The sequence below is a fragment of the Bubalus kerabau genome, chromosome 6 (assembly GCF_029407905.1).
Source record: "Bubalus kerabau isolate K-KA32 ecotype Philippines breed swamp buffalo chromosome 6, PCC_UOA_SB_1v2, whole genome shotgun sequence".
In the NCBI taxonomy this organism is placed as follows: domain Eukaryota; kingdom Metazoa; phylum Chordata; class Mammalia; order Artiodactyla; family Bovidae; genus Bubalus; species Bubalus kerabau.
The window spans coordinates 23,450,160-23,477,742 of record NC_073629.1 but is presented as its reverse complement, the minus strand read 5'-3'; the positions used below and the strand labels follow the sequence as shown (position 1 = coordinate 23,477,742).

At 41.6% G+C, this 27,583-nt stretch overlaps 2 protein-coding genes and 1 long non-coding RNA gene across 8 annotated transcripts in view; 1 reads left to right on the top strand and 2 right to left on the bottom strand.

Moving 5' to 3' along the window:
• FMO5 (flavin containing dimethylaniline monoxygenase 5) overlaps positions 1-18,869 on the bottom strand; it is a 39,875-nt gene extending 21,006 nt beyond the window's left edge. For 2 of the 6 annotated variants that reach the window (XM_055584569.1, XM_055584570.1), the window contains exons 1-5: positions 17,919-18,091; positions 17,588-17,760; positions 5,422-5,610; positions 2,232-2,394; positions 131-273 (exon numbers count right to left, since the gene is read on the bottom strand). In XM_055584569.1, coding sequence (XP_055440544.1) covers positions 131-273; positions 2,232-2,394; positions 5,422-5,610; positions 17,588-17,722 — 630 coding nt within the window. In that variant the 5' untranslated portion in view covers positions 17,723-17,760; positions 17,919-18,091. The other 4 variants (XM_055584568.1, XM_055584567.1, XM_055584566.1 and 1 more) reach the window with 4 other exon arrangements.
• LOC129654844 (uncharacterized) lies at positions 11,662-15,538 on the bottom strand. Its single transcript, XR_008715611.1, has 2 exons — positions 15,464-15,538; positions 11,662-12,478 (listed from the first exon to the last, which is right to left on the bottom strand). It is a non-coding gene; the product is annotated as an uncharacterized LOC129654844 (long non-coding RNA).
• Positions 18,870-25,062: 6,193 nt separating the features above from the next.
• Positions 25,063-26,694, top strand: LOC129656070 (keratin, type II cytoskeletal 75). Its single transcript, XM_055586859.1, has one exon. The coding sequence runs from the start codon at positions 25,063-25,065 to the stop codon at positions 26,692-26,694; it is 1,632 nt and encodes a 543-aa protein (XP_055442834.1).
• The last annotated feature ends 889 nt before the right edge of the window (positions 26,695-27,583 follow it).

Sequence of the window (27,583 nt, the reverse complement as noted above, 5' to 3'; positions counted from 1 at the left end):
GCCAATTGAGGCTACAAAACCAATCCCTACATTTGCCATTGGCACTGATGGGCTTGTGCAGGTATATACACTCCGTTGGGTCCTGCAGCTTCCTTGGTGAAGCAAAGTAAATAATTTTACTAATTCAAACCTGTTTGGCCCTGTGGCTAATTTCCACTGCCAGGTCCCCTCCAGAATTCCCAATGCCAATTATAATGACTCTCTTTCCAGTGAAACTGTCTGGATTCTTATAATCTCGACTATGGAAGTATTGTCCTTTGAACTTCTCAATTCCTACAAGAGAAGGAAAAATAATTAATGGGTAATGGTCATTCAATTTTTTTGCAGTGTGTAGAGTTTATGCATACATTCTCCATGTGTTCTCCTTTTATTCAAGCACACTGTCACCTTTTTAAATATTTTTGCCTGTTTTCTTTTCCCATAGCCCCAGAGTCAAACCTTGTGATTTCCTTACCATAAGTAGTCTGCTTACCTCAGGATCTGTTTGTATTTTGGACTTGTGGACTCACAAATCCAAACTACTTCAGAAAACATTCTCTTGTCTTTTCATCTTCTTCTTCTTCTTTTTTTTTTTTTTGTAGTTGACTTATATCAGTTCCAGATGTATAACATAGTAACTTGATATTTTATAGATTATGCAACATTCAAACTTATTACAATATTATAGTGGTTTAGATGCTCAGTTGTGTCAGACTCCTTGTGACCCTCCGGACTGCAGCCTACCAGGCTCCTCTGTCCATTGGATTCTCTGGGCAACAACCCTGGAGTGGGTTACCATTTTCTTCTCTAACAATGTTATAGTATTTTGACTACATTCTTTGTGCTGTATAATATATTACTTGTGACTTATTTTATAATTAGTAGTTTGTATTTCTTAATCCCCTTTACCTATTTTGCCCACCCCACCCTCTCTTCATCTTCTGTAAATACCTACTTCCATTTCAATTGTAGTATATATGTTTTTATATACTCTAGAGTATACATAGAATCCATGTGCAATGCAGGAAGACATGGGTTCAATCCCTAGGCTGGGAATATCCCCTGGAGGAGGAAATGGCAACCCACTCCAGTGGTAACACAAAGAGTTGAAAACTGAGCAACTGAGCACATATATGGTATTTTTTTCCCCTCAAAATGAAAATCCAGGCCAAAGACTGTAATTTAACTCTTTCTTTAAGCTTTATTTTCTTGCTTAGAAACTCAATATTTCTGTTTGTTTCCTCCATTGCTAAAAAAAAAAAAAAAAAAAAGCCTTCATTCAGGATAAAGAGATGTGGTACATTTATACAATGAGATATTACTCAGTTATGAAAAAGAACAAAATAACGTCATTTGCAGCAACAGGGATGCCCCTAAAGGTTGTCAAACTGAGTGAAGTAAGTCCGAGAAAGACAAATATCATATGGTATCTCTTATATGTGGAGTCTAAAAAAATTGCACAGATGAACTTGTTTACAAAACAGAAAGAGTTATAGAAAACAAACTTTTCTATAGGGAGGAAAAGTGGGGGAGTGATAAACTGGGACATGGGGATTGGCATATACACAGCACTGTAAATAGACAGCTAATAAGGGGCCTCTGGTGGCTCAGTGGTAAAGAATTCACCTGCCAATGCAGGAAACATGGGTTCAATTCCTTGGTTGAGAAGATGCCCTGGAGAAGGAAATGGCAACTGACTTGAGTATTCTTGCCTGGGAAATCCCATGGATAAAGGATCCTGGTGGGCCACAGTCTACGGGGTCGCAAAAGAGTCTGGCATAACTTGACAACTAACAGCAATAATAAGGACCTGTTGTATAGCACAGGGAACTCTTTTCAATACTCTGTAATGACCTATGTGGCAAAAGAATCTTAAAAAGAGTGGATATATGATTCACTTTGCTATATAGCAGAAACTTTTCAAAACACAATATTTAAATCATCTATACTCCAATAAAATTTTTTTAAAACCCTCGTTCAGTCTAATGCAGATCAACTCTTTTTATCCTTAGAAAAACTATAATCATTGTGAAACTAAATATAAAGCCTTCTAATTTTCCTCTAGACCCCCATGTTACTGTTATTTCTACCTCCCAAATATTATTAATACAAGTTACCACAACATTTTTCAGGAGAATATGCAGAATTAGGATAAGCCTTATTTCATCCCAAGGTAGGAATCACTCAGACCATTCTTTAGGGACCAGGTCACAGGCATGGTTCAAGGGTCTTCCTGCTTAGTAGGTACTTACCAGGGAAGCTTTCCAAGGGTAAGTGAGCATAGGTGTGATGGCCAGTGCAAACCATAACTCCATCGAAGACATACACCTCCTTTTTCCCTTCAGATTCCGTGACCACCTCCCATTGACCCGAAGTGGGGAAATCAGGTTGCTTCTTCACACTGCAAACAATGGTCTAAGAAGAAAAGGGATCACCACGGGGGACTGTAGCCACAGATACGCAGTGGTCATCTTCCCTGACAGGTGTGTCTTTGCAGGGGGTTACACGAAAGGGCTGATACCACATAAGAGGGCTAAGGCAGGGATATTTGATTTTCATACTCTACAAATAAGAACTATTTTTGTTTGGGGCTATGGTCAGAGTGAGAAAACTTTCACGAGGCAAGCTAAATAAAACAGAGTTGGCAGACTAACGGTGCACTATCTTCTCCTTCTAGAAAAGTACAAATGACTACTTTTCTTGGGCCATGCCTCAGTTGGTAAAGATTCTGCCTGCAATGCAGGAGACTAGAGTTTGATCCCTGGGTTGGAAAGAATCCCCTGGAGAAGGAAATGGCAACCAACTCCAGTATTCTTTCCTGGGAAAATCCCATGGACAAAGGAGTCTGGCGGGCTACAGTCCATGGGATCACAAGAGTAGGACACAACTTAGCAACTAAACCATCACAACCACCACCGCCTTGGTCAGAGTGAGAAAACTTTCATGAGGCAACCTAATTCAAACGAGTTGGCAAATTAATGTTGCACTGTCCTCTCCTGCTGCTGCTAAGTCACTTCAGTCGTGTCCGACTCTGTGCGACCCATAGATAGCAGCCCACCAGGCTCCCCTGTCCCTGGGATTCTCCAGGCAAGAACACTGGAGTGGGTTGCCATTTCCTTCTTCAATGCATGAAAGTGAAAAGTGAAAGTGAAGTCGCTCAGTCATGTCTGACTCTTAGCGACCCCATGGACTGCAGCCTACCAGGCTCCTCCATCCATGGGATTTTCCAGGCAAGAGTACTGGAGTGGGGTGCCATTGCCTTCTCTGAGAAAAGTGCAAATTACTAGTTTTATTAGGCCATGCACGTGTGTATGCTCAGTCACTCAATCATGTCTGACTCTTTGCGATCCCCTGGACTGTAGCCCACCAGGCTCCTTTGTCCACGGGATTTTCCAGGTAAGAATACTGGAGTGGGTTGCCATTTCCTCCTCCAGGGGATATTCCTGACACAGGGATCGAAGTCTGCTGTGTCTCCTGCATTGGCAGGTGGATTCTTCACCACTGTGCCACCTGGGAAGCCCTTCTTGGACCATATGCCCTGGACCATACCCTAAGGCAATATGATACTTAAATAAAATTTGGGCTTCTCTTGTGTTTCTAAGACACTTGATGCACTAAATGCCTATTCCTCCCCATACTCCCAGACATCCTGAGATCTTCTGATGCCTTCTTATCTCAAGTTCTGTTCTCACTGTCTAGTCTTAAATGTGTGACTGAGCTAATAAGGCTCCCTTTCCTAATAGAGTAGAAAAACATCTCAGTGGCTCATGTTTTGTGTAAATGAACTTCTTTGACTCCCATAAATGCCCATTTTACAAATAACTAGAAAGAAAGAAGATACAAGATGGGATAGTCAGTGGTATAGTTTTTAGCTTTAAAAACAAATACGGGTTACTCTACTTAGTCTAAGGAAACATTAAGAGTATGTCCTATATGCTTCTAGGATTTATGACCATAATGTCTTGGTGGACTGATAGAGATACCACTCTTATATACCCAAGTGATCCTATATTATTTATAGTTCCTCTCTAGCATGTTCTTCGGAGAAGGCAATGGCACCCCACTCCAGTACTCTTGCCTGGAAAATCCCATGGATGGAGGAGCCTGGTAGGCTGCAGTCCATGGGGTCGCTAAGAGTCGGGTACGACTGAGCAACTTCACTTTCACTTTTCACCTTCATGCATTGGAGAAGGAAATGGCAACCCACTCCAGTATTCTTGCCTGGAGAATCCCAGGGACAGAGGAGCCTAGTGGGCTGCCCTCTATGGGGTCGCACAGAGTTGGACACGACTGAGGAGACTTAGCAGCAGCAGCAGCAGCATGTTCTTACTTTTACACAGGCTGGTGCTTCTGCCTGGACCATCCTTTTATGCTTTCTTCATTTGGAGATACTCACCCTTCAACATTTAGTTTGGTATTATCTCCTCTAAGAAAACGTCCTTGGTACCTGATAACTCAAGCTCTGATGGGTTAAGTGTCCCACCTCTGAGCTGCAGTGTATAGATCTCAGGGCATTTATCACCCTGTAACTCTGTATTTAAGACTGTTAAATCACTGTTTTTTTGTTTGTTTTGTTTTTTTGGTATTTGTTTCTTCACTGCTTAGTGTGATAACAAACCTAAGTGTTTTTAACAAGTGAAGAGAAGCACCACTAGGCTGTAAATGACTGACTTTGGAAGTCGTCACTGGATATTGCCATTTTAATTTTGTTGTTAAATAGAAAAAGGCATGATTTAGTAGAATGATCAGAAAGTAGAAGATTTGGGCTTTTTGCCAGCTGTCAGAAATACTGGTTCTTTTATGGTCATGGCTTAAAATGATAGAAATATCATGGAAGATTTTACAGCAGGAAGGAACCAAGGAGGTGATATACTACAATCATCTTGTTTTACAAATAAAACTAAGACACATCAAAGTTGAGGAACTTACTTGCCCGAAGTCACAAGCAGATTAGCAGCAGAATAAAACTTAAGACTTTTTTCCCAATTCAGTGTTCTTTCCTCTACACCAGAGTTGACTTATTTGCTTTCTCATAACTGTTCAATAACTAATTCATGAGGTTGTTATTGTCACATAAAAAATGCATTGGAAAGCACTTCAGAAAGCATAAAAGGCTAAGTGGCAAGTTGTGGAACAAACTGTGGCACCAGAAGGTTTCAAAGTGTCCATACCTGTCAGTTCTCATTTGTTTATTGTAATCAAATGATACAGAATGAAGGCAATGAAATGAAGGTTGCTTCCTGGATCTGTAGTCAAAATACATAGAAAAGGGACTTTCCCACTGATACTTTTCAGTCAGAGAGAAGACACCGTGTGGAGTCTATTGCATAGATACATGAGCATATCAAACCAAGCTACACATAAGCACTGCTAAATGAAACCACATTATTCATTTACTTTGCAAACAACTTCAAACACAGAGATACCCACAAAATTCCCTACCTTAAATCGAATGTACTTTAGAAGGTCAAATTCTTTGGCATACATCCTGAAATACTCCAGGACCTGGGAGTTGTGCATGAAGTTAGGATAATGATCTGGGATGGGATAGTCACTGAAGCACATCATCTCCTTAGAAGTGTTGATGATCACTGACTTGTAAATACTTGCCCTTCCTTCTTCAGGTTCTTCCTGCAGTAAATAAAAAGCATTCATAGCAGCTTGAGAATTAAGGTCATGGTTTATAAACAGCCAATTAACATTTGAAAAGTTATCTGCAACGCCAATTAGAAAAAAAAAGTTATACACACACATCCCTTTATATCTCCCAGGATTTGCACCCTCGAGCTGTCTCTTCCCCTTGAATCGGAGTTGTCTTTATGACTTGCTTTTGACCAACAGCATGCAGTTGGAATGATACTGAATGGCTTCCAAGACTAAGTGCTAAGTAGTCTTGCCGCTTCCACCTGGGTTCCTTAGAAAGCTTCCTCTCGTAGAAGTCAGCAGCCGTGTAACAAGTCCAGCTACCCTGAGACCATCATCCTGTGAGGAAGCCCAAGCTATCCACATGAAGAGCATGTTTGTGATACAGAGATGTGCAGCCAGCCCCCAGAAGTCCTAGTTATCCCAGCTGATGTTCTAAACATGGAAGCAAAGAGGTCATAGTATATGTCCAGTCTTAGTTGTCACCTGATTAAAATGACAAGAGACTCCCATCTGAGTACTAGTTTCAAGGTTTTTCATGTACTTGCAACCCTGTTCTCCAGGAAACACTGTACTAATTTATAATTCTGTCCACTATGTGTTCCTGTTTTACCTTATTTTCACTCATTTAAAAGACAATTATTCAGTGTTAGCAAAAATGAAATCTCAGTACAATGTTTTCTGGAGAGTAATGTGGCAAGAATATGAAAACCCTTGACACTTAGCCATTTAAAAAAAGATTCAGTATTCAGACAAAAATTTATGTTAATGTATGTTGATCACATTATTTGTAATATAAAAATGAAATAAATTAAATGTCTGTGATATTGTGATTTATAAGAAATATATATTTGGTCATCCAGATGGTCAAAATATATTTCTCATATATATTTGGTCTTTCTACCACAGTTCCTAGCTCAGAGCTCCCAAAACTCTTGTAATTTCCCAAGTGTTGAGAGTGATTAAAGTCTTTTGTTGTGTTAGTATGGTGACTCTTAGAAAGCAAATAATGGTGGGCCTGGTTACCAATGGAGCAAACCCTGTGGGTTGTAACTTGCAGTTGCCCCCTTCTGACTTCTGGGGAGGGGAGAGAGACTGGAAGTTGAATCAGTAGCCAATGCCCAGTGATTTAATTAATCATTCCTATGTCATGAAGCCGCCATAAAAACCCAAAAGAGTAGGATTTAGGGAGCTTCCAGATTGATGAACCTGAAAAGATCAGGAGAGCAGCATGCCTAGAGAGGGCATGGAAGCTCAGTGTCCTTTCCCTGTGCATCTCTCCCTTTGGCTGTTCCCAAGCTACATACCTTTATAAGAAACTGGTAGTCTAGTGAGTATATGGGTTTTCTGTGTTCTGTGAGCTGCTCTAGCAAATTAAGCAAACCCAAGGAAAGGGTCATGGGAATTTCTGATTTATAGCCAGTTGGTCAGAAGTATAGGTAACAACCTGATAACGACTGGCATCTGAAGTCCAAAGTCCAAGGAGGGGTCACTGGAATCTCCAAACTGCAGCCAGTTCGTCAGAAGCACTGGTAATAACCTGAGTTTATGACTTGGTGTCTACAGAAGGGCTGAGGGGGCAGTCTTGTAGGACTGAGCTCTCAATTTGTGGAATCGGAAACTATCTCTGGGTAAATAGAATAGAGTTTAATTCTTGGACATCTTGCTAGTATCTGAACGTTGTTTGTTGGTGTCTGGGGACCATCCCCCACCCATGCACATACACACCCACACACACTGGCATTGGTCTCAGAACCATTTAATGCCCAACAAATACACTGTATTTGAGAATCACTACTCTAGATCCTTGCTACCTGAAGTATGATCTGTGAACTAGCAGGCAGAGATATCTCTTGGGAGACTGTTAGAAATGCAGAATCTCAGGCCCCACCCTGACCTACTGAATTGGAACCTGCCTTTTTAGCAAAATCCTCAAGATTTTCCCAGGTAGCTCAGGGATAAAGAATCTGCCTGCTAATGCAGGAGACGCAAGAGACACAGGTTCAACCCCTGGGTTAGGAAGATGCCCTGGAGGAGGGCATGGAAACCCACACCTGTATTCTTGCCTGGATAATCCCATGGACAGAGGAGCATGGTGGGCTACAGTCCATAGGGTTGCAAAGAATTGAACATGACTGAAGTGACTTAGCATACACAAACAGGGGTGTTGTACTGACCACATAAAATAGCACAGTATCTATCCAGACAGCTATATTAGCCTTCACTGAAACATCACAAATGATGATTTTTCAACTCTTTTTAAAATTGTTTTGATTATGGTCAATTACCTTAACCAACTTAGACCCCCTTTTCCCTTTCTGGGCTTTGCAGGTGGCCCAGTGGTAAGAATCTGCCTGCCAGTGCAAGAGATGTGGGTTCGATCCCTGGGTGGGAAAGATCTCTTGGAGTAGGAGATGGCAACCCACTCCAGCATTCTTGCCTGGAAAATCCCATGGACAGAGGATCCTGGTGGGCTAAAGTCCATGGAATCACAAAGATTCCAACACGACTGAGCACACACCCATGCACTTCCTTTTTGGGGCTTTTCTGGTGGCTCAGTGGTAAAGAATCTGCCTACCAATGCAGAAAACACAGGTTCGAATCCTGGGTTGGAAGATCCCCTGGAGAAGGAAATGGCAATCTGCCCTAGCAGTCTTGCTTGGGAAATCACACGGACAGAGGAGCCTGCCAGTTCACGGGATTGCAAAAGAGTCCACATGACTTAAGAGACTAAACAACAAAAGGTTGTTTATCATGCAGAGAGAGTCCTCCCTTTTTTCCATAAACAAACAGATATTTGGATGTTGGGTGTTACTGAGCATTCAAGGGCCATAAAGGAGAGTGTTCATTGACTTTGCCCACATTAGAGATGATTTTCCCCTGGTTTTTAGAGAAGAATTTTTGAATTTCAGAATCCCGAATTGATCATTCCCATTTCTTTCCCCTGTACTTCAGGATCTCATTCTTGTTGGCTGCTAATAATGTTTTCACAAGTCTCTTTTCAAGTCTCTTCTAACCTATCCTACAAATTTCAACCAAAGTGTTCTTTCTAGGGTATGGCTGTATCTCTTCTCTAATTAAACTTTTGGATGCGGCTCCATTTTCTATAGTTTGTTTTTCAGTTTAGGATTCAGGGACCTCCATAATGTCTTATAGTTTATACATTCTTTATCTCCCCAATTCGATTGTAAACCCCTTGACTTATATTTATGATCTTTCCTACAGTATATAGAATTATAAATAGCACTTAGTAGATATTTAATAGATGTATGCTGAATTACCTTGAGAAAGGTACATATAGAAAAAAGAAGTAAATTTCACATAATGCATAACAAACAAATGAAATACATCAAATTCATTTCAAAAAGAGTTGAATAAGATATTTTTATCTTATAAAAATTTGTTGTAAGGAAAATTGCAAAATAATATAAAATCAAATGCATGAAGATATTCAATTTATAGTTTAAAATAGCTATTAATTAGAAATCACTTAAAATGGCCCCTCCCCCAATAGACAAATGGTTTAATAAATTATGATCTCAGTATGATGTAGAAATTATCTTCCACACCACTTCTTAAGTATCCTGCTAAATTCAAAGCAGACCTGTCAGCCCACTGCTTACTGGCTCCCACTGATTCCATGTGGGAAACCAGATTTCTTATTCTAAAACTCAGCATGTTGCACAATCCTAATCTACTTTATTATCTTCATTTATTGTTCCCTCAATTAACTTCAAGGTTCTGAGTCATTAAGTTGTTTTTGAAACATTCTAGACTCTTTTACAACTTTAAACTTTTGTAATACTACTGCTTCTTCATTTGGAAAATTTTTATCAGTCATTCAAGAGTCCCATCAAATATGACTTCTCTAAAGAAGTATTTCTTGTTCTCTCCACTGAGTTAAATGCCCCCATTCAACCTCCAAACTGCCAAAACTCTCTGCTCATATTGCCATCAAGGTGACTTAGAATACACAGTAGTCTACATTTGTTACTATGACTGTGAGGTACCCAAAAGTAGAGTTTGTGCCTTATTTTTTGTATTTATGATGTGTGTGTGTGTGTGTGTGCGCGCGCGCACTCAGTCGTGTCTGACTCTTTGCAACCCCGTGGACTGTAGCTCGCCAGGCTCCTCTGACAATGGAATTTTCCAGAATACTGAAGTAGGTTGCCCTTTCCTACTCCAGAAAGTATATATCTTCCCAACCTGATATATAATGGATGCTTAATAAATGATTTGAAATGAATTAATGAGTGAATTATAGAGATTGAATTTGGAGACACTTAAAAATGTGATTTTAAAATCTGTAAAGGAACACTGAAAATAGCCTATGCTATAACTTTAAGCGGAAAAAGCAATATACAAAATTAAATTTACATTATAATCACCAAATATAATATTATGTATGCCTGGGGCAACTGTAGTTTACCCAAGTTTACATAATTACACATTGTATAATCTCTCCCCTGTTATATGAGTATATTTTATTTATTATAAATCAATAAAACTTGAAGGTAGGAAAAACAAATTGATTTATTAAGGAGGTAGGATTTTTCTTTTATTTTTGTAGAAATATTTATACCACACCTTCATGATAAAAACCTTCAGCAAACTAGGAATAGGGGGAAACACCTTCAATTTGATAAAGAACATCTACAAAATACTTACAGGTAACATGATACTTTGAAGAAGGGAATGGCAACCCACTCCAGTATTCTTGCCTGGAGAATCCCATGAACTGAGGAGCCTGGTGGGCTACCATCCATGGGGTTGCAAAGAGTTGGACACGACTGAGCAACTAACACAACAACATTATACTTAATACTGAGAAAATGAACAATTTACCCATAAAATTGAGAACAAGGCAAGGACAGCCTCTCTTAACACTTCTATTAAACACTGTATTAGAAATCCTAACTAATGTAATAAGGGAAGAAATGGCAATAAATGAAATATTGGGAAGGAATAAGTAAAATGATATTTATTTGAAGATGATATGACTATCTATGTAGAAAATTCCAAAGAATTTTTTTAAATTCCTGGAACCAATAAGCAATCATAGCAGGGCTGCAGGCTACAGAGGTAATATACAAAAGCCAACTGCTTTCCTATATACCAGAAATGAAAAATTGGACTTTGAAATTAAAAACCATACCATTTATAATAATACTCCCTGAATTAAATGCTTAGGTAAAAATCTAACAAAATATGTATGAGACTTATATCTAGGTAATATAAGACACAGAAGAAGAAAATCAAAGATATAAATAAATGAAAACATATTCTATACTCATAGATTGGAAGACTCAATATTGTTTTAAGATGTCAGTTTTCCCAACTTGATCTATAGATTCAATGCAGTCCCAGTCAACCTCCCAGCTAGCTATTTTGTAGATGTTGGCAAACTGATTCTAAAATTTATGTGGAAAGACAAAAAGCCTAGAATAGCCAACTTTGCCCTTAAGTGTGGACTGTGCATAGTGACTTTCTTCCAAAGAGTACAGTATGACATGGGAGAAAAAAAGAGAAACTTCACAGTGACAAACCCTGATAAATACCATTTCCAGCCAGGTCATCAAGATTAACATCAATCAGTGTGACAAGTGTGATAGAGTGTAACACTGATATGGTGTGATGAGAATGGCACTCTACCTCTAAAGTCTTCCTCCCCAAAATTCATAACCCCAGTGTAACCATGATGAAACATCAGACAAATCCCAACTGAGGGATTTTCTATAAAATATCTAGCCAGTGATTCTCAAAACTGTCAAGGTTATCAAAAACAAGGAAAGGCTAAGAAACTGACACAGCCATGAGGAGCCTAAGGAGACAGGACAGCTGGAACAGGAAAAGGTCATTAGGAAAAATAAACCTAAATAAATCTGAATAAAGCATGGACCTCAGTTAATAATAATGTATCAATATTGGTTCATTAATTATGACAAATGTTATCACACTAATGTAAGATGTTAACAATATCTGGGCATGAGGTATATGGGAACTCTGTACTATTTTCCTAATAATTCTGTAAACTTAACACAGTTCTAAAATTAAAGTTTATTTAAACATATTGTTTTTAATAGCACATTAAAAAATTAATTAGTGGTTAGGTCCTTTTGAAAACAAGGTGTTTGTGAAGACAGGGGTAGAAATATTCCTAACTATTAAATTTGACTTCATTCATTCAGCAGATATTTCTAAAGTAATAAAAACACTATATTAAGGACTTCCCTCAGAGAAGGCTATGGCACCCCACTCCAGTACTCTTGCCTGGAAAATCCCATGGACGGAGGAGCCTGGTAGGCTGCAGTCCATGGGGTCGCTAAGAGTCGGACACGACTGAGCGACTTCACTTTCACTTTTCACTTTCATGCATTGGAGAAGGAAATGGCAGCCCACTCCAGAGTTCTTGTCTGGAGAATCCCAGGGACGGAGGAGCCTGGTAGGCTGCAGTCCATGGGGTCGCTAAGAGTCAGACACGACTGAGCCCGACTGAGCGACTTCACTTTCACTTTTCACTTTGCTGCATTGGAGAAGGAAATGGCAACCCACTCCAGTGTTCTTGCCTGGAGAATCCCAGGGACGGGGGAGCCTGGTGGGCTGCCGTCTCTGGGGTCGCACAGAGTCGGACACGACTGAAGTGACGTAGTAGTAGTAGCAGCAGCAGCAGCAGCCGCCGCAGCAGCCGCCGCCGCCGCAGGGACTTCCCTGGTGGTCCAGTTGCTAAAACTCCACACTGTACCAAAGCAGAGGGCGTGGGTTCGATCCCTGGTTAGGAAACTAGATCCCACATGCCACATCTAATAGTTCTCATGCTGCAACTAAAGATTCTGCATGCTGCAACCAAGATCCAGAGCTGCCAAAATAAAAACAAAACAAAACAAAAAACCTCACGATCTTAATGCTAAAAAATACACGTCTGTCCTTGTTTTCCAAAGATTCGAAGTTTCCAAATAGAAGGAGTAGACCGATGCTTTCCACAGCAGGTCTGTTGGGGGTCACTGAGCTAAATGAATCACAGATCTTACCTTTTATATGTGACAATAATCATATATTTGTATTAATTTTCAAATAATTAAGACAATGAAATACTGTATGTCCACAAAAACCTTCAAGCCCTTCTAAACACCCATTTAGATCCTTGGTAGTGCTTATTACTGTCAGCTCACTACTTGATAAGTGAGGGCAGAGCAGTATCAGGTCAGTGAGTAGAAAAAGGAGCTTCCACTCCTGCATTTTAGTATTTTCTACTATCAGTGAATAATCTTCCCTATACAGACATACCTTGATCATATTTCCTGCCTAAGCACATGACTTGCATTGAATAGGAAATTCATGTGAAAAAAAATAATGGGGACATAGGGTAGTGTAATTTAAACTGAAGGGATTGGAGGCATTAGTAAGGGCAGAAGAACGGAGAAAAATGACTCACCTTCAGTGGGAGGAATGAGAACAGTGTGGACCTTCTGTTCCTTTGACAGACTCTCAGAATCCCATTGGACCCCAGCTGTCTTAGGACTGTTCTCAATGTTGTCTTCACACAGGGATCACATGGGGAACTCTAAAATACTAATGCCTGGTCCCTTCTCCCAGAGACCCTGTTTTAATTACTGCCTGTCTAATATGTAGATAAGGTTGAAATCTACTGATAAGAGGTCATGTGCTGGCCCTAGAAAGCTCAGGGAACCAGAGTTTATCCCATCCACCTCAGAAGTCCTTTCTCCTCACATTCTTAACTAAATTGCAAAATATCTAAGGGCAGAGGCAGGAGGTTATATAATTCTGTTTCCCTATCATCTAATATAGTCTGAGGTCCAGAAATGTTTATTTAATAAACCATTATTGATTTTAAAGATGCAGTGTCATCCTCATTTATCACGTGGGAAAGCAGGGGTAAAGGCTGAAGGCCAAAGGTTTCCCTGTTGGTTGTGTGTTAGAAATAACTAGTGGAGAGTTTTATTGGCACTCCAGGCCAATAAAGCCAGAATCTGGATGGGCTGATAGCAGTATTTGCTAAAGTTTATTAAAGTTCCCAGGTGATTGTTCAGTGTGCAGCCAAAGTTAACAGCCACTGCTCTATAGTTAACCTTCTCGGTACTTTTGTATCCATTCAGTTGTCTTTTTTGGAGGGAGATATATTTAAGAATTTAAAAGATCTATCCATCTAAGAGTGGTTATCACTTAATTTTATATTTTAAATCAAAATGTATTAAATATGCCTCATTTTACATTATATTGTATCAATATGGTACCTTTATATAACATATACACTTTAGAACTTTACTACTCAAAATGTAATTATCAGCAGGATCAACATCACTTGGGGGCTTATTTGGAATATAGCATCTTAGCACTACCCCCAGATTAATGAATCAGAATGTACATTTTAGCAAAATCTCCAGTGATTCATTTTCATTTTCAAGTTTGAGAAGCACTGCTATGGTATACATTGAGATTTTAAAAATTTAACTAAAATTAAACTGCTGCTGCTGCTAAGCCACTTTAGTTGTGTCCGACTCTGTGCGACCCCAGAGACAGCAGCCCACCAGGCTCCCCCGTCCCTGGGATTCTCCAGGCAAGAACACTGGAGTGGGTTACCATTTCCTTCTTCAATGCATGAAAGTGAAAAGTGAAAGTGAAGTCGCTCAGTCATGCCCGACTCTTAGCGACCCCATGGACTGCAGCCTACCAGGCTCCTCCGTCCATGGGATTTTCCAGGCAAGAGTACTGGAGTGGGGTGCCATTGCCTTCTCCAAAATTAAACTAAATTTAACTAAAATTAAAAATTATTCTACAGCATTGCATACTTATTAAAACCTCAACATTTCCCAAGTGATTTATCATTTTAAGCCACTTTGTTTATAAAGTAATACTGTAGTAATGAACATTAAAGCGATATGTCTTACATCACTACCTATGTTTCACCCTCAGTCTGATCTAACATTAATGAAGAGGTCAAGAAGAAAGGCATACATACTGAATCCCTGAGACCTATTACAAGAAAGAAAATGGAAGCCCTGAGTCCCCAGTGACTTACTGGACACCTCGTAGCAACAGTGGAATTCCAGTGTGCTTGGGATGATCAGGAGAAGGAAATGGCAACCCACTCCAGTATTCTTGCCTGGAAAATCCCATGGGCGGAGGAGCCTAGTAGGCTGCAGTCCATGGGGTTGCTAAGAGTCGGACACGACTGAGCGACTTCACTTTGGGATGATCTTATATATGAAACCCCCAATGAAATTATAAAAATGAGAGAGGGGTAGGGTGGGGGAGAAGGCTCCAAATAACAAGCAAGGAGGTGAAAGAAAAGCAGATCTCAAAGGAATATTTGAGGAAACCAGCATCAACATGTGAAACATGCTTAATCTTCAATTAACAAATGTTTATAATGCCTCAGGCTTCACAACTGTGTAACTGGGATATGTGAGAATGAAGGTCTATTTCCATAAGCAGTCTAAGCAGCCACCCAAGAAATTTTTCATCTCAAGGATTCATTTATAAAATGCAAATATGTTTGGTGCCTAATACATGCCAGGCATGGCCTTTGGCTCTAGAATTATAGTGGTGTGTATGTGTGTGCATATAATATATGTAAAAATATGTGTTATATATAATAGACCCAGATGTGGTCTGTCTTAACAGAAGTCAGAGCATTACAATGAAATATAGCTTATTTATTTTCAAGTAAGCAGTTTATAAGGTGTTGAAATTTTGCCAAGAGTATCATTAGAACAAACTTCAAGTTGAGTTTTTAACAGAGAAGAAGTTTAAGCCACTTTGGAGATAAAAGCTAGAAACCTGATAATCGGGTAGGATGGTGAACCTTCAACCGATTTCTTACCTGATCAGTAGTTGCCTAGGAGGCTTCAGTTCAGTTCAGTCTCTCAGTTGTGTGGGCCCCACATTCAGCCTACTGAATAACAACTGATGTGTAGCACTTATTGTGCCACTGTTATTAGTGATGACATAATTATTCACTTAACCTCCACAATAACTCTGTGAAGTGGGTATCTCCTTCTTAAAGATGATAACATAGAGGTACAGAGAGGTTTAATGATTTTCTCCGAAATCATGGTAATGCTAGTAGGTGCAGACACAGGATTTGAACCCAGACTGTGCTCTTAAACTCTACACTATGTTTTGGCTGGGTTTCTAAAGTAAAATTTTCTATTGATTACAAAATATTAATTAACAGTCTTTTCAGTCCACGTGCAAGACTGATTATCACCGAGGCATGGGTGGTGTGCTAAGAGCTATTCACCCTAGATCTGAATAAGAACTATTTTCAGAGTTAGTTGCCAAGACAGAGGCAAGAAGCAAAACAGCAGCACTATTGTTCAACTAAGGAATGCTGTGAAACCACTTTTAAGTGACTGGCAAACACTGTTTGTCTTTATGAAATATGAAACACTGGCTTTAAAAAGTGAGTTTAAAAGTAAACCCAATGGATGTTGCTTTGGAGGAAGTTAAGGAGGTTAATATTCTTTAACATATAATAAGCTTAACTATCATTTAAGTTAGATGATACCTTAATATGTTAGTTGCAGGGCTGGGTGTGCTTATTAAAGCAACAACTTTATCTGTGCAAGGACAAGAAAATCTAGTTGCATGTGCTGTCTGCCCTCCTCTGAAGATATGACTACTGATTTGATTTCTCAAGCAAAGTAAAAGTTCAAAGAATTTTTTGATTCTTTTAGGTCAGATTTTATATCCTATTCAGTGACTGGAATTATTAGAGAATTGTTTAAAGTTACTAGAATTTTTTAAAAGGAAGGAAGGAAGGAATAAACAAACAAACAAACAAAAAACAGTAAGATTAGAAGAGACTGAAAAGAGGAATTCCTAGAAGGAGCTGTAAACTATATTCTAGATCACTTACTGATTAATGCAGACCAAGAGTAACCACTCTAAATTTTCTAGCCACTTCACATATTGTCATTTTGTTACGCCCTGCCACCATGGAGATTGTTGCCCTCTTCCAGATAGCAGCAAAACTTATTAGACACTCCTCAACTTACTTACCATGATTCAACTTGTGATTTTTTTTGACTTTACAATAGTTTAAAAGCAATATTCATTCAATAGACACCATATTTCAAATTTTGAATTTTAATCTTTTCCTGGGTTAGCAATATTTTGTACCATATTCTGGTGCTGCTGGGCAGTGGCAGCTTCCACCCAGTCACAGATCAGGAGGGTAAACAACTGATCAGTTTACAACCATTCTGGTTTTCATGTTCAGTACAGTCTTCAATAAATTATAAAATATTCAACACTTTATTATGAAATAGGCTTTGTGTGAGATGGTTTTGCCTGTGTAGGCTAAGGTGAGTGCTTTGAGCACATTTAAGGCAGGTTAGGTGCAGCTATGGTGTTAGGGGGTGGTTTAGTCACTAAGTCGTGTCCAACTCTTGCAACCCCATGGACTGTAGCCCACCAGTATCCTCTGTCCATGGGATTTCCCAGGCAAGAGTACTGGAGTGGATTGCCATTTCTTTCTCCAGGGGATCTTCCTAACCCAAGGATCAATCCTGCCTCTCCTGCATTGCGGGTGGGCTCTTGCATTGTAGGCAGTCTCCTGCATAGCAGGCAGGTTCTTTACCAAGTTAAGTGTATTAAATGTATTTTAAGCTTAGGATATTTTCAATTTATGATGGGCTTATCAAGATGTAATTTCATTGTCAATCAGGGAAGATCTGTAAATGAAAATGATCTCTGTGCCATTTTCATAGTCATCAGTAAAGGAAAAAAAAAAGTGATACCTCTGTCCCATTTTTGCTGCCAGCCTTGGGAAAGAGTGCATAGAACCTGCATAGAACCTGAGGTTGCTGAGAAGTGATCAGCAAACTGAAGTCTAGCAGGCTGAATCACTATGAAGCCCATCATATTTCTTGACACAAGATAAAATATCTTTTGCACCTAGTTACAGCCAGAGTTCCAAGTATTAAGGAACCAGGAGATTTACCTGGAACCGCCACAGCCCTCCGATGTCATGAGACCTTTCAAAGCAGAGGGGCTCCAAGCCTTCTTCCAGGCAGCACTTGATAGACGTGAGCCCACTCACACCTGCCCCAATCACAGCAATTCTTTTCTTGGCCATGGTCTCCAGAGATCTTCAGGGGGCTGGGTCAGTGTAACCTGTCCGAAAGAAAGGATGACAAAAGATAGAAAACACACATCAATTAACATCTTTCGGTAAGACTTGGCCGTGGCATCAATAAATAAAGGCTGAAAGAGCAGATAGCTTTGAGGAAGCCAGATACCACTGTCCTCCTAGCCACAGGGAATTACTACACCTTGGATGGGAGAGCCCTGCGGCTGCAAGACCCAGACCTGAGACACAGAGCTGAGAGGTCGGCTGTGGTACCCGAACTCAATGCCTTTGCCTCAACACCAGCAGATCCTACAGCTGCGATCTGGAGCACAGTGCAATGTTGGCTCTTTTCAAAGATATATAAAGCAACAAAATACCAACATCAGCAATAGCCAATGGGGCGGAGCTCTTCGGCTCCACACCTCTCAGCCAACACCCCGCCCACTCAGCCGCAAACTTTTCCCCAGCTGAGGGAATAAAAAATGGGCCAACCAGCTTTAAGCAGAAAGGATTAACCCTACAACCTCTCGGTTTTGCAGCTGCAGATGCTCGAACTCTCAAATACTCTCAGGGGGAGATCCAAGCAGCCGGAATTTCCGTCATTCGCCTCTCCCATTCACTTTTAACTTCCTGGTGTTTATCTTAAAGTGATAGACGCCTCCTGGCGAAGGGAAACTGTCAACAACACCACCAAGCAAGTCTTGGCTCCAAAAGCTTAAGTGGAGAACATCTGTCTTTCGGGAGATCTGATAAATCACTTGGGGGCCCCCTTGTCCACCTTTTGGCCTCAACCCCCCAAATTGGGTCTTTGGTTCTATGCTTGTTATTCAGTCACTCAGTCGTATCTAAGTCTTTGCTTCCCCGTGGACTGCAGTACCCCAGGTTTCCCTGTCTTTCACAATCTCCCAGAGCTTGCTCAAACTCATGTCCATTGAGTCGGTGATGCCATCCAACCATCTCACCCTCTGTCATCTCCTTCTCCTCTTTCCTTCAATCTTTCCCAGCATCAGGGTCTTTTCTGATGAGTCGGCTCTTTGCATCAGGTGACCAAAGTATTGGAGCTTCAGCATCGGTTTTTCCAAATTAATATTCAGGGTTGATTTCCTTTAGATCTAACTGGTTTGATCTCCTTGCAGTACAAGGGACTCTCAAGAGTCTTCTCCAGCACCACAGTTCAAAAGCATCAATTCTTCGTGCCCACCCAGGGATGCCCCCTCTGCTATTTGGGCTTCCCTGGTGGCTCAGCAGATAAAGAATCTGCCTGCAATGCAGGAGACCTGGCTTCAATCCCTGGGTTGGGAAGATCCCCTGGAGAAGGAAATGGCAACCCACTCCAGTATCCACTCCAGTATCCTTTTTTTTTTTTTTTTCCCCCCCACTCTAGTATTCTTGCCTGGAGAATCTCTTGGGCAGAGGAGCTTGGCGGGCTACAGTCCACCGAGTTGTAAAGAGCCTGACACAACTGAGCAACTTTCACTTCACTTCAAATGGTTCTATGCCACTGATAGAAATTTTCTTTAAAATATCCATGCACTGACCTGGGTGCTGGGGTACAGTGAGGAGTGAGTGGATTGTTTTCTACGTAGAGGAGCTTAGAGTTTAGTAGGGAGGACAATACACAAACATAATTTCAGGAAACTAAAAATACTTTTAAAAGCCTCTATTTCTCACACAGTTACCTGTGCAATTAAAAACACAAAATATCCACTTTTAAAAAGTAACAGATTTTTTCAAATCATGCATAAAAGACCAATGTAATGATATAGGACTTCACACATTGGGTCAGAATCAGGGTCCATTGATGATGCTGTGTAAGTGCTGCACTCAATATGCCAGCAAATTTGGAAAACTCAGCAGTGGCCACAGGACTGGAAAAGGTCAGTTTTCATTCCAATCCCAAAGAAAGGCAATGCCAAAGAATGCTCAAACTATTGCGCAATTGCACTCATCTCACACGCTAGTAAAGTAATGCTCAAAATTCTCCAAGCCAAACAAACACATGAAAAGATGCTCAACATCATTCATTATCAGACAAATGCAAATCAAAACCACTATGAGGTACCATTTCATGCCAGTCAGAATGGCTGCCATCCAAAAGTCTACAAGCAATAAATGCTGGAGAGGGTGTGGAGAAAAGGGAACCCTCTTGCACTGTTGGTGGGAATGCAAACTAGTACAGCCACTATGGAGAACAGTGTGGAGATTCCTTAAAAAACTGGAAATAGAACTGCCTTATGATCCAGCAATCCCACTGCTGGGCATACACACTGAGGAAACCAGCAGGGAAAGAGACACGTGTACCCCAATGTTCATCGCAGCACTGTGTATAATAGCCAGGACATGGAAGCAACCTAGATGTCCATCAGCAGATGAATGGATAAGAAAGCTGTGGTACATATACACAATGGAATATTACTCAGCCATTAAAAAGAATACATTTGAATCAGTTCTAATGAGGTGGATGAAACTGGAACCTATTATACAGAGTGAAGTAAGCCAGAAAGAAAAACACCAATATAGTATACTAATGCATATATATGGAATTTAGAAAGATGGTAACAATAACCCTGTGTATGAGACAGCAAAAGAGACACTGATGTATAGATCAGTCTTATGGACTCTGTGGGAGAGGGAGAAGGTGGGGAGATTTGGGAGAATGGCATTGAAACATGTATAATATCACGTATGAAACGAGTCACCAGTCAAGGTTTGATGCATGATACTGGATGCTTGGGCCTGGTGCACTGGGACGACCCAGAGGGAGGGTATGGGGAGGGAGGAGGGAAGAGGGTTCAGAATGGGGAACACAGGTATACCTGTGGCAGATTCATTTTGATATTTGGCAAAACTAATACAATATTGTAAAGTTTAAAAGTAAAATAAAATTAAAAAAAAAAAAAAAAAAGACAGAGAAACTAAAAAAAAAAAAAAGAAAAATTCTCCAAGCCAGGCTTCAGCAATATGTGAACCATGAACTTCCTGATGTTCAAGCTGGTTTTAGAAAAGGCAGAGGAACCACATATCAAATTGCCAACATCTGCTGGATCGTGGAAAAAGCAAGAGAGTTCCAGAAAAGCATCTATTTCTGCTTTATTGACTATGCCAAAGCCTTTGACTGTGTGGATCACAAGAAACTGTGGAAAATTCTGAAAGAGATGGGAATACCAGACCACCTGATCTGCCTCTTGAGAAATTTGTATGCAGGTCAGGAAGCAGCAATTAGAACTGGACATGGAGCAACAGACTGGTTCCAAATAGGAAAAGGAGTACGTCAAGGCTGTATATTATCACCCTGTTTATTTAACTTCTATGCAGAGTACATCATGAGAAACGCTGGACTGGAAGAAACACAAGCCGGAATCAAGATTGCCAGGAGAAATATCAATAACCTCAGATATGCAGATGACACCACCCTTAGGGCAGAAAGTGAAGAGGAACTCAAAAGCCTCTTGATGAAAGTGAAAGTGGAGAGTGAAAAAGTTGGCTTAAAGCTCAACATTCAGAAAACGAAGATCATGGCATCCAGTCCAATCACTTCATGGGAAATAGATGGGGTAACAGTGGAAACAGTGTCAGACTTTATTTTTCTGGGCTCCAAAATCACTGCAGATGGTGACTGCAGCCATGAAATTAAAAGATGCTTACTCCTTGGAAGGAAAGTTATGACCAACCTAGATAGCATATTCAAAAGCAGAGACATTACTTTGCCAACAAAGGTCCGTCTAGTCAAGGCTGTGGTTTTTCCAGTGGTCATGTATGGATGCGAGAGTTGGACTGTGAAGAAGGCTGAGCGCCAAAGAATTGATGCTTTTGAACTGTGGTGTTGGAGAAGACTCTTGAGAGTCCCTTGGACTGCAAGGAGATCCAACCAGCCTATTGTGAAGGAGATCAGCCCTGGGATTTCTTTGGAAGGAATGACGCTAAAGCTGAAACTCCAGTACTTTGGCCACCTCATGCGAAGAGTTGACTGATTGGAAAAGACTCTGATGCTGGGAGGGATTGGGGGCAGGAGGAGAAGGGGACGACAGAGGATGAGATGGCTGGATGGCATCACTGACTCGATGGACGTGAGGCTGAATGAACTCTGGGAGTTGGTGATGGACAGGGAGGCCTGGCGTGCTGCGATTCATGGGGTGGCAAAGAGTCGGACACGACTGAACGACTGATCTGATCTGATCTGATCTGAGGGGGTTCTGGGAGAGGTAGGTAATGGCTGATACCATGCATATTTGTGCACCTTGTACTACTCCCTGAGTCAACTTTACTGAAGATGATTTGATGCCAATAATGCCAACACTGGGTTTTGACTTACCTCACCCCAAAAGTATCCTTCCCAGACCAATGGTTATTTTTCAAGGGTTTACTTTGTATGGTGCAACAGATGTAATTGGGAATTGACACCTGTAATCCTCTGAGCAACTTCATAATGTGTGTGTTTTGCAAGTGAAAATGCAGGGGGGTACACTGGCAGTCTGGCTTTGGGCCTGGGTGTCAATCACCATATATAATTCTCCTTTATGAGGATATTTTTTACGTCTAATTTAGTCACAAGTCCTTCCATTTCTCATCTCTCTTTTCTTTGCCTAAATCCTGCCTTTACAGTTTGTACTTTCAATGAACTGCTTTTAGCTGATCATAGCTTGTCTTATTTCGACTACTTTAAAATATGTTTAAAAATAGATCTTCGGTTTGGGAAATCATTTGGCTCCATCAGAAAGACTTGTGCTCACAATATGGTCTGAATTATATGAACACACAGACACATACATGCACAGTGGGAAACACATGACATCAACATAGCCTAATGGGAGAATAAAGGGAAAGAAGCTTAAGGATAGAGTTCAAATTCTCAGTAATTTTAAAAATGGGTTTTTTGTGTGTGGTTCTGTCTTTTTTGATATGGTTCTTATTTATCAAAATGCCATTTATCTCTCAAGAGTGATATTAAGATGAGCTAATAAAAAATTTCTCATTTTTCTAAAAAAGCCACTATTAACTATTGTTCTGGATTCTTTTCTCACTTTGCTTCAGAAATCTCTTATTTAACTAGTGTCCTCACCATCAAATACCACAAAATAGAATGCCTTTGTCACCAAATATCTTTTCTTCTGTCTAGTGTTACTTTCTCCTAGAAAGAAAAAGCAGGGTCTTTTCTTTTTTCAGTCACCTAAACGCATCTTCGTTGAGATTTCAAAATATTAACCTCTCATCTTATCACTGCCCAAGATTTATGGTGGTGGAAGGGCCACTGAATACTAAAGAACAAGAAGTTCTCATACAATCATCCTGTCTCTTCTACTAGACCATGATTTATCAGGTATTGGAGAAGCAAGTGACTTCCTTTGCATTAATGAGGTGCTCAACCACAAGAAACCAACCCATGTCTGAGGGAGGTGATTACAAGTTACCCAGAGATCCCTGAATTTGAGATGGATTTGGCACCTGGATGGAATTTGGAGTTGTCTCCCTTGGCGTGGGGATGAGCAGAACAGAAGGAAGAACACAGAATTTTAGTTACTAGAGGGGTGTCTGGAGAAGGCAATGGCACCCTACTCCAGTACTCTTGCCTGGAAAATCCCATGGACGGAGGAGCCTGGTGGGCTGCAGTCCATGGTGTCACGACTGAGCGACTTCACTTTCACTTTTCACTTTCATGCGTTGGAGAAGGAAATGGCAACCCACTCCAGTGTTCTTGCCTGGAAAATCCCAGGGATGGGGGAGCCTGGTGGGCTGCCATCTATGGGGTCACACAGAGTCGTACACGACTGAAGCGACTTAGCAGCAGCAGCAGCAGCAGAGGGGTGTCAGACTGCTAACTCTTCATTGAAATCTGTTTTCCTCATATTATATAGCATTATAGGACTGTAGGTGGGATGGGGCTACCCAAATAACAACTGTATTTCCCAGTTTCCCTTTCAGCTATTTGTCTAAATATGACTAAGTCCTCACTTAGGAATGTAAAAAGAGGTGACTAGACAAGTTCTGCCCAGCCTATTTAAAAGGCAATAGTTTGCCCTGGTTTGCCCTGAACTTCTGATCTATTTTCTTACCTGTGGCCTAGAATATTGATAACTAGAGAGACCTTTGGAAACTATGTATTGAAGTAGGTCCACCATCAGATTGAGGCTCTAAATGACTGGATCTCCTAATCTGATCTATTAATCTTGGTCAGTTATATGAGAGATAAATAAATTGCTATTTTGTTTGTGCTATTGAATTTTCAATTTTGCTTTTTACAACTGCTTTTACAACTTTTTATAACTCTAATTAATCTTAGCATCAATATTTTTTGGACCTGTAGCTTTTTAAAGACTGATATCTTTCATAAAAGTTTTTAGTTATAAATGTGAACTTACAATAGGTACTTTTAAACATAAAATTCTAAAAAGTGTTTTACTGGAAGTGTAACCTAAAATGAAATTATTTATAAATTGGATAATTTTGAATTTACTAGAGATTCCTAGTTATAGGAAAACTGATGAATATGTTTATAAACTGAATAGTAGTCTCTCCCTACTGAATCAGTTTTACCATTTCAGAATAATACAAGAATTACCTTTAAAAGTTAGTATTTTAAAATGTAATTTTATTTTAACGCTCTACTACTTTCACTGTCTTGTAATTAATTACTTTCAAACTTGGCATGGATGTCGTTTTTAAATTCTTGTGAAATGTTTTAAACCTTAACTCAAATTTTCTCTCTATTTAAGCTAACTGCAAATTTGCAAGTGAATATATACAAACTCAGGTTTCCCTGGTAGCTCGGCTGGTAAAGAATCTGCCTGCAAAGCAGGAGACCCTGGTTTAATCCCTGGGTTGGGAAGATCTCCTGGAGGACGTCATGGTAAACCACTTCGGTATTCTTGCCTGGAGAATCCCCATGGACAGAGGAGCCTGGCAGGCTACAGTCCATGGCATTGCAAAGAGTCCAACACGACTAAGCGACTAAGCACAGCACATATATATGCTCAACTTTGACTAAAGTTTTTCTACAGATGAAGGGCAGGCAGAGGACATGCTGGGGGTGTCCTGTTTCAGTTGTGCTTCCTATGCATCCAGTGCAGCATGCCATGCTCTTGTGCACAAAAACAAGCAATGGAAGACCCTTCCCTTTGTGATTTTCAAAGACGATTGGAAACACAGAATATAAACCCATCAAAAAGATTTAAAGATACTTAAAAATACCATTAAGAAAAAAACAGGTGGAAAGTCTCCAATGAAGAAATGGCTGGGTTCTATAAAGTTATATAAAAGACATATATATAAAGACAGACGCCCTGTCTTCTCCATCCCCCTCCACACGTACCCACAGCAGGAGCGCTCCTCACCAGCCTCTCCCAGACACCATGTCCAGACAGTCCACTATCACCTTCCAGACCAGCAGCTGCAGGGGTTTCAGCACAGCCTCAGCCACCACCCCAGCCACTGGCCGCTCTTGCTTCAGCTCCATGTCCATGACCCACTCCCCGGTGGGCAGTGGAGGACTGGGAAGGATCAGCGGCTTCGGCAGCCGTAGCCTCTACAACCTGGGAGGAACCAAGCGGGTCTCCATCAGTGGGTGTGGCAGCAACTTCCGAAGTGGCTTTGGTGGCAGGGCGAGCAGCGGGTTTGGGGTAAGCAGTGGATTCGGCTATGGGGGTGGAATTGGAGGGGGCCACGGGGGCTGTGGCTTCTCCGTCTGTCCCCCTGGAGGCATCCAAGAGGTCACCGTCAACCAGAGTCTCCTGACTCCCCTCAACCTGCAAATCGACCCCAACATCCAACGGGTGCGGAAAGAGGAGCGAGAGCAGATCAAGACCCTCAACAACAAGTTCGCCTCCTTCATTGACAAGGTGCGGTTCTTGGAGCAGCAGAACAAGGTCCTGGAGACCAAATGGAGCCTCCTGCAGGAGCAGGGTACCAGGACTGTGAGGCAGAGCCTGGAGCCCTTCTTCGAAGCCTACATCACCGACCTCCGGCGGCAGTTGGACAGCATCACCACCGAGCGAGGCAGGCTGGATGCTGAACTGAGAACCATGCAGGATGTCGTGGAGGATTTCAAAGTCAGGTATGAGGATGAAATTAACAAGCGCACAGCTGCTGAGAATGAGTTTGTGGCTCTAAAGAAGGATGTGGATGCTGCCTACTTGAATAAGGTGGACCTGGAGGCCAAGGCCAACTCTCTGACCGATGAGATCAACTTCCTCCAGATGCTCTTTGAGGCAGAATTGTGTCAGATGCAGACGCGGGTCAGCGACACGTCCGTGGTCCTGTCCATGGACAACAACCGCAGCCTGGACCTGGATAGCATCATTGCTGAGGTCAAAGCTCAGTACGAGGAGATCGCCAACCGCAGCCGGGCGGAGGCTGAGTCCTGGTACCAGACCAAGTATGAGGAACTGCAGGTCACAGCCGGCCGGCACGGTGATGATCTCCGCAACACCAAACAAGAGATCTCCGAGACGAATCGGATGATCCAGAGGCTGAGAGCCGAGATAGACAATGTCAAGAAGCAGTGTGCCAGCCTGCAAACAGCCATCACCGATGCAGAACAGCGCGGGGAGTTGGCCCTCAAGGATGCACAGGCCAAGCTGGTGGACCTGGAGGAGGCCCTGCAAAAGTCCAAGCAGGACATGGCCCGGCTGCTGCGTGAGTACCAAGAGCTCATGAACATCAAACTGGCCCTGGATGTGGAGATTGCCACCTACAGGAAGCTGCTAGAGGGCGAGGAGTGCAGGCTGAGTGGAGAGAGCGTTTCTCCAGTTAATATCTCTATGGTCACCTCCACCATCTCCAGTGGCTACGGAGGTGGCAGCAGTATTGGCAGTGGAAGCCTGGGCCTCAGTGGGGGCAGCGGCTGCTCCTTCACAACCAGCGGTGGGCACAGCCTGGGCGGCTCCAGCTTCAGCAACAGCAGCCCCCGGGGCCTCGGGGGCAGTGGCTCCAGCATCAAGTTTGTCTCCACCACGTCCTCCAGCCAGAAGAGCTATAAGCACTAAACACAGTCACCCTGCTCCCTCACCCCTACCCTGAAGCCAGCTCCGCCCGCTCACCTGGCCTGTCTGCACTAGTCCCTGCTCACCTAGGTGCTTTTCCTTGTCTCCCCTCCTCGAGGTCCACCTGTTCTGCCAGGAAGCCTGGCATCCTGTCTAAATCCCATTCCCCAGCCTAAGCCAGCCTCTGCCCTCCCTCAGTCCCCAGACTGTTCCTAGAACCCACTCTGTGCCAAACCCGCTCTCTTTCAAAATTCACTGTCAGATTGTCTTTCAGAGACTCCCCATCAGCTCTGCCTCCCTCCTCCCTTCCTCCAGATGCAGTCTGTATCTCTCAAGCCATCTCAGTGTCAGCCCACCTGTCTCACGATACTTATGAGCTGCCTGCTGGATGAGAGTGAAGCCTCTCTCTCTTTCCTCCCAGGATTGTGTCTATTAAATGCATGTATAATGAAAAAAAAAAAAGAAAGAAAGAAAAAAACAGGTGGAAAGTCTCCAATAAAGAAATGGCTGGGTTCTATAAAGTTAAGCAATTTTAATAAATCGTTGAAAATCAGAATCCATTTCCCCATAGAAACAATATCTTTTTCCGTGGTTAAGGGACTGGAAATGTTGTGAAAACCAACTGAGGCACAAAAGAAAATCAGTTAAAATTCTGGATCAGTAGGGAATGAAAATTTTGTGGTAATGGCTCATTCACATAGAGAAGAACAACAGTCATATCAGATGAGTCTCTGGGGCTCTTGTCTTTGCGTTCATTCCTCAGACACACGTCCTGCTGACCTGCTGACCTGTGTGGGCTTTCTCTAGTTTCATCGAGCAGGGGCTAATCTGATTGTGGTGCATGGGCTTCTCATTCTGGTGGCTTCTCTTGTTGCAGAGCACAGGCTCTAGG

Bases quoted from the DNA above. Each gene is read 5' to 3' on its own strand.
- LOC129656070 (XM_055586859.1), top strand. From the start codon at position 25,063: ATGTCCAGACAGTCCACTATCACCTTCCAGACCAGCAGCTGCAGGGGT.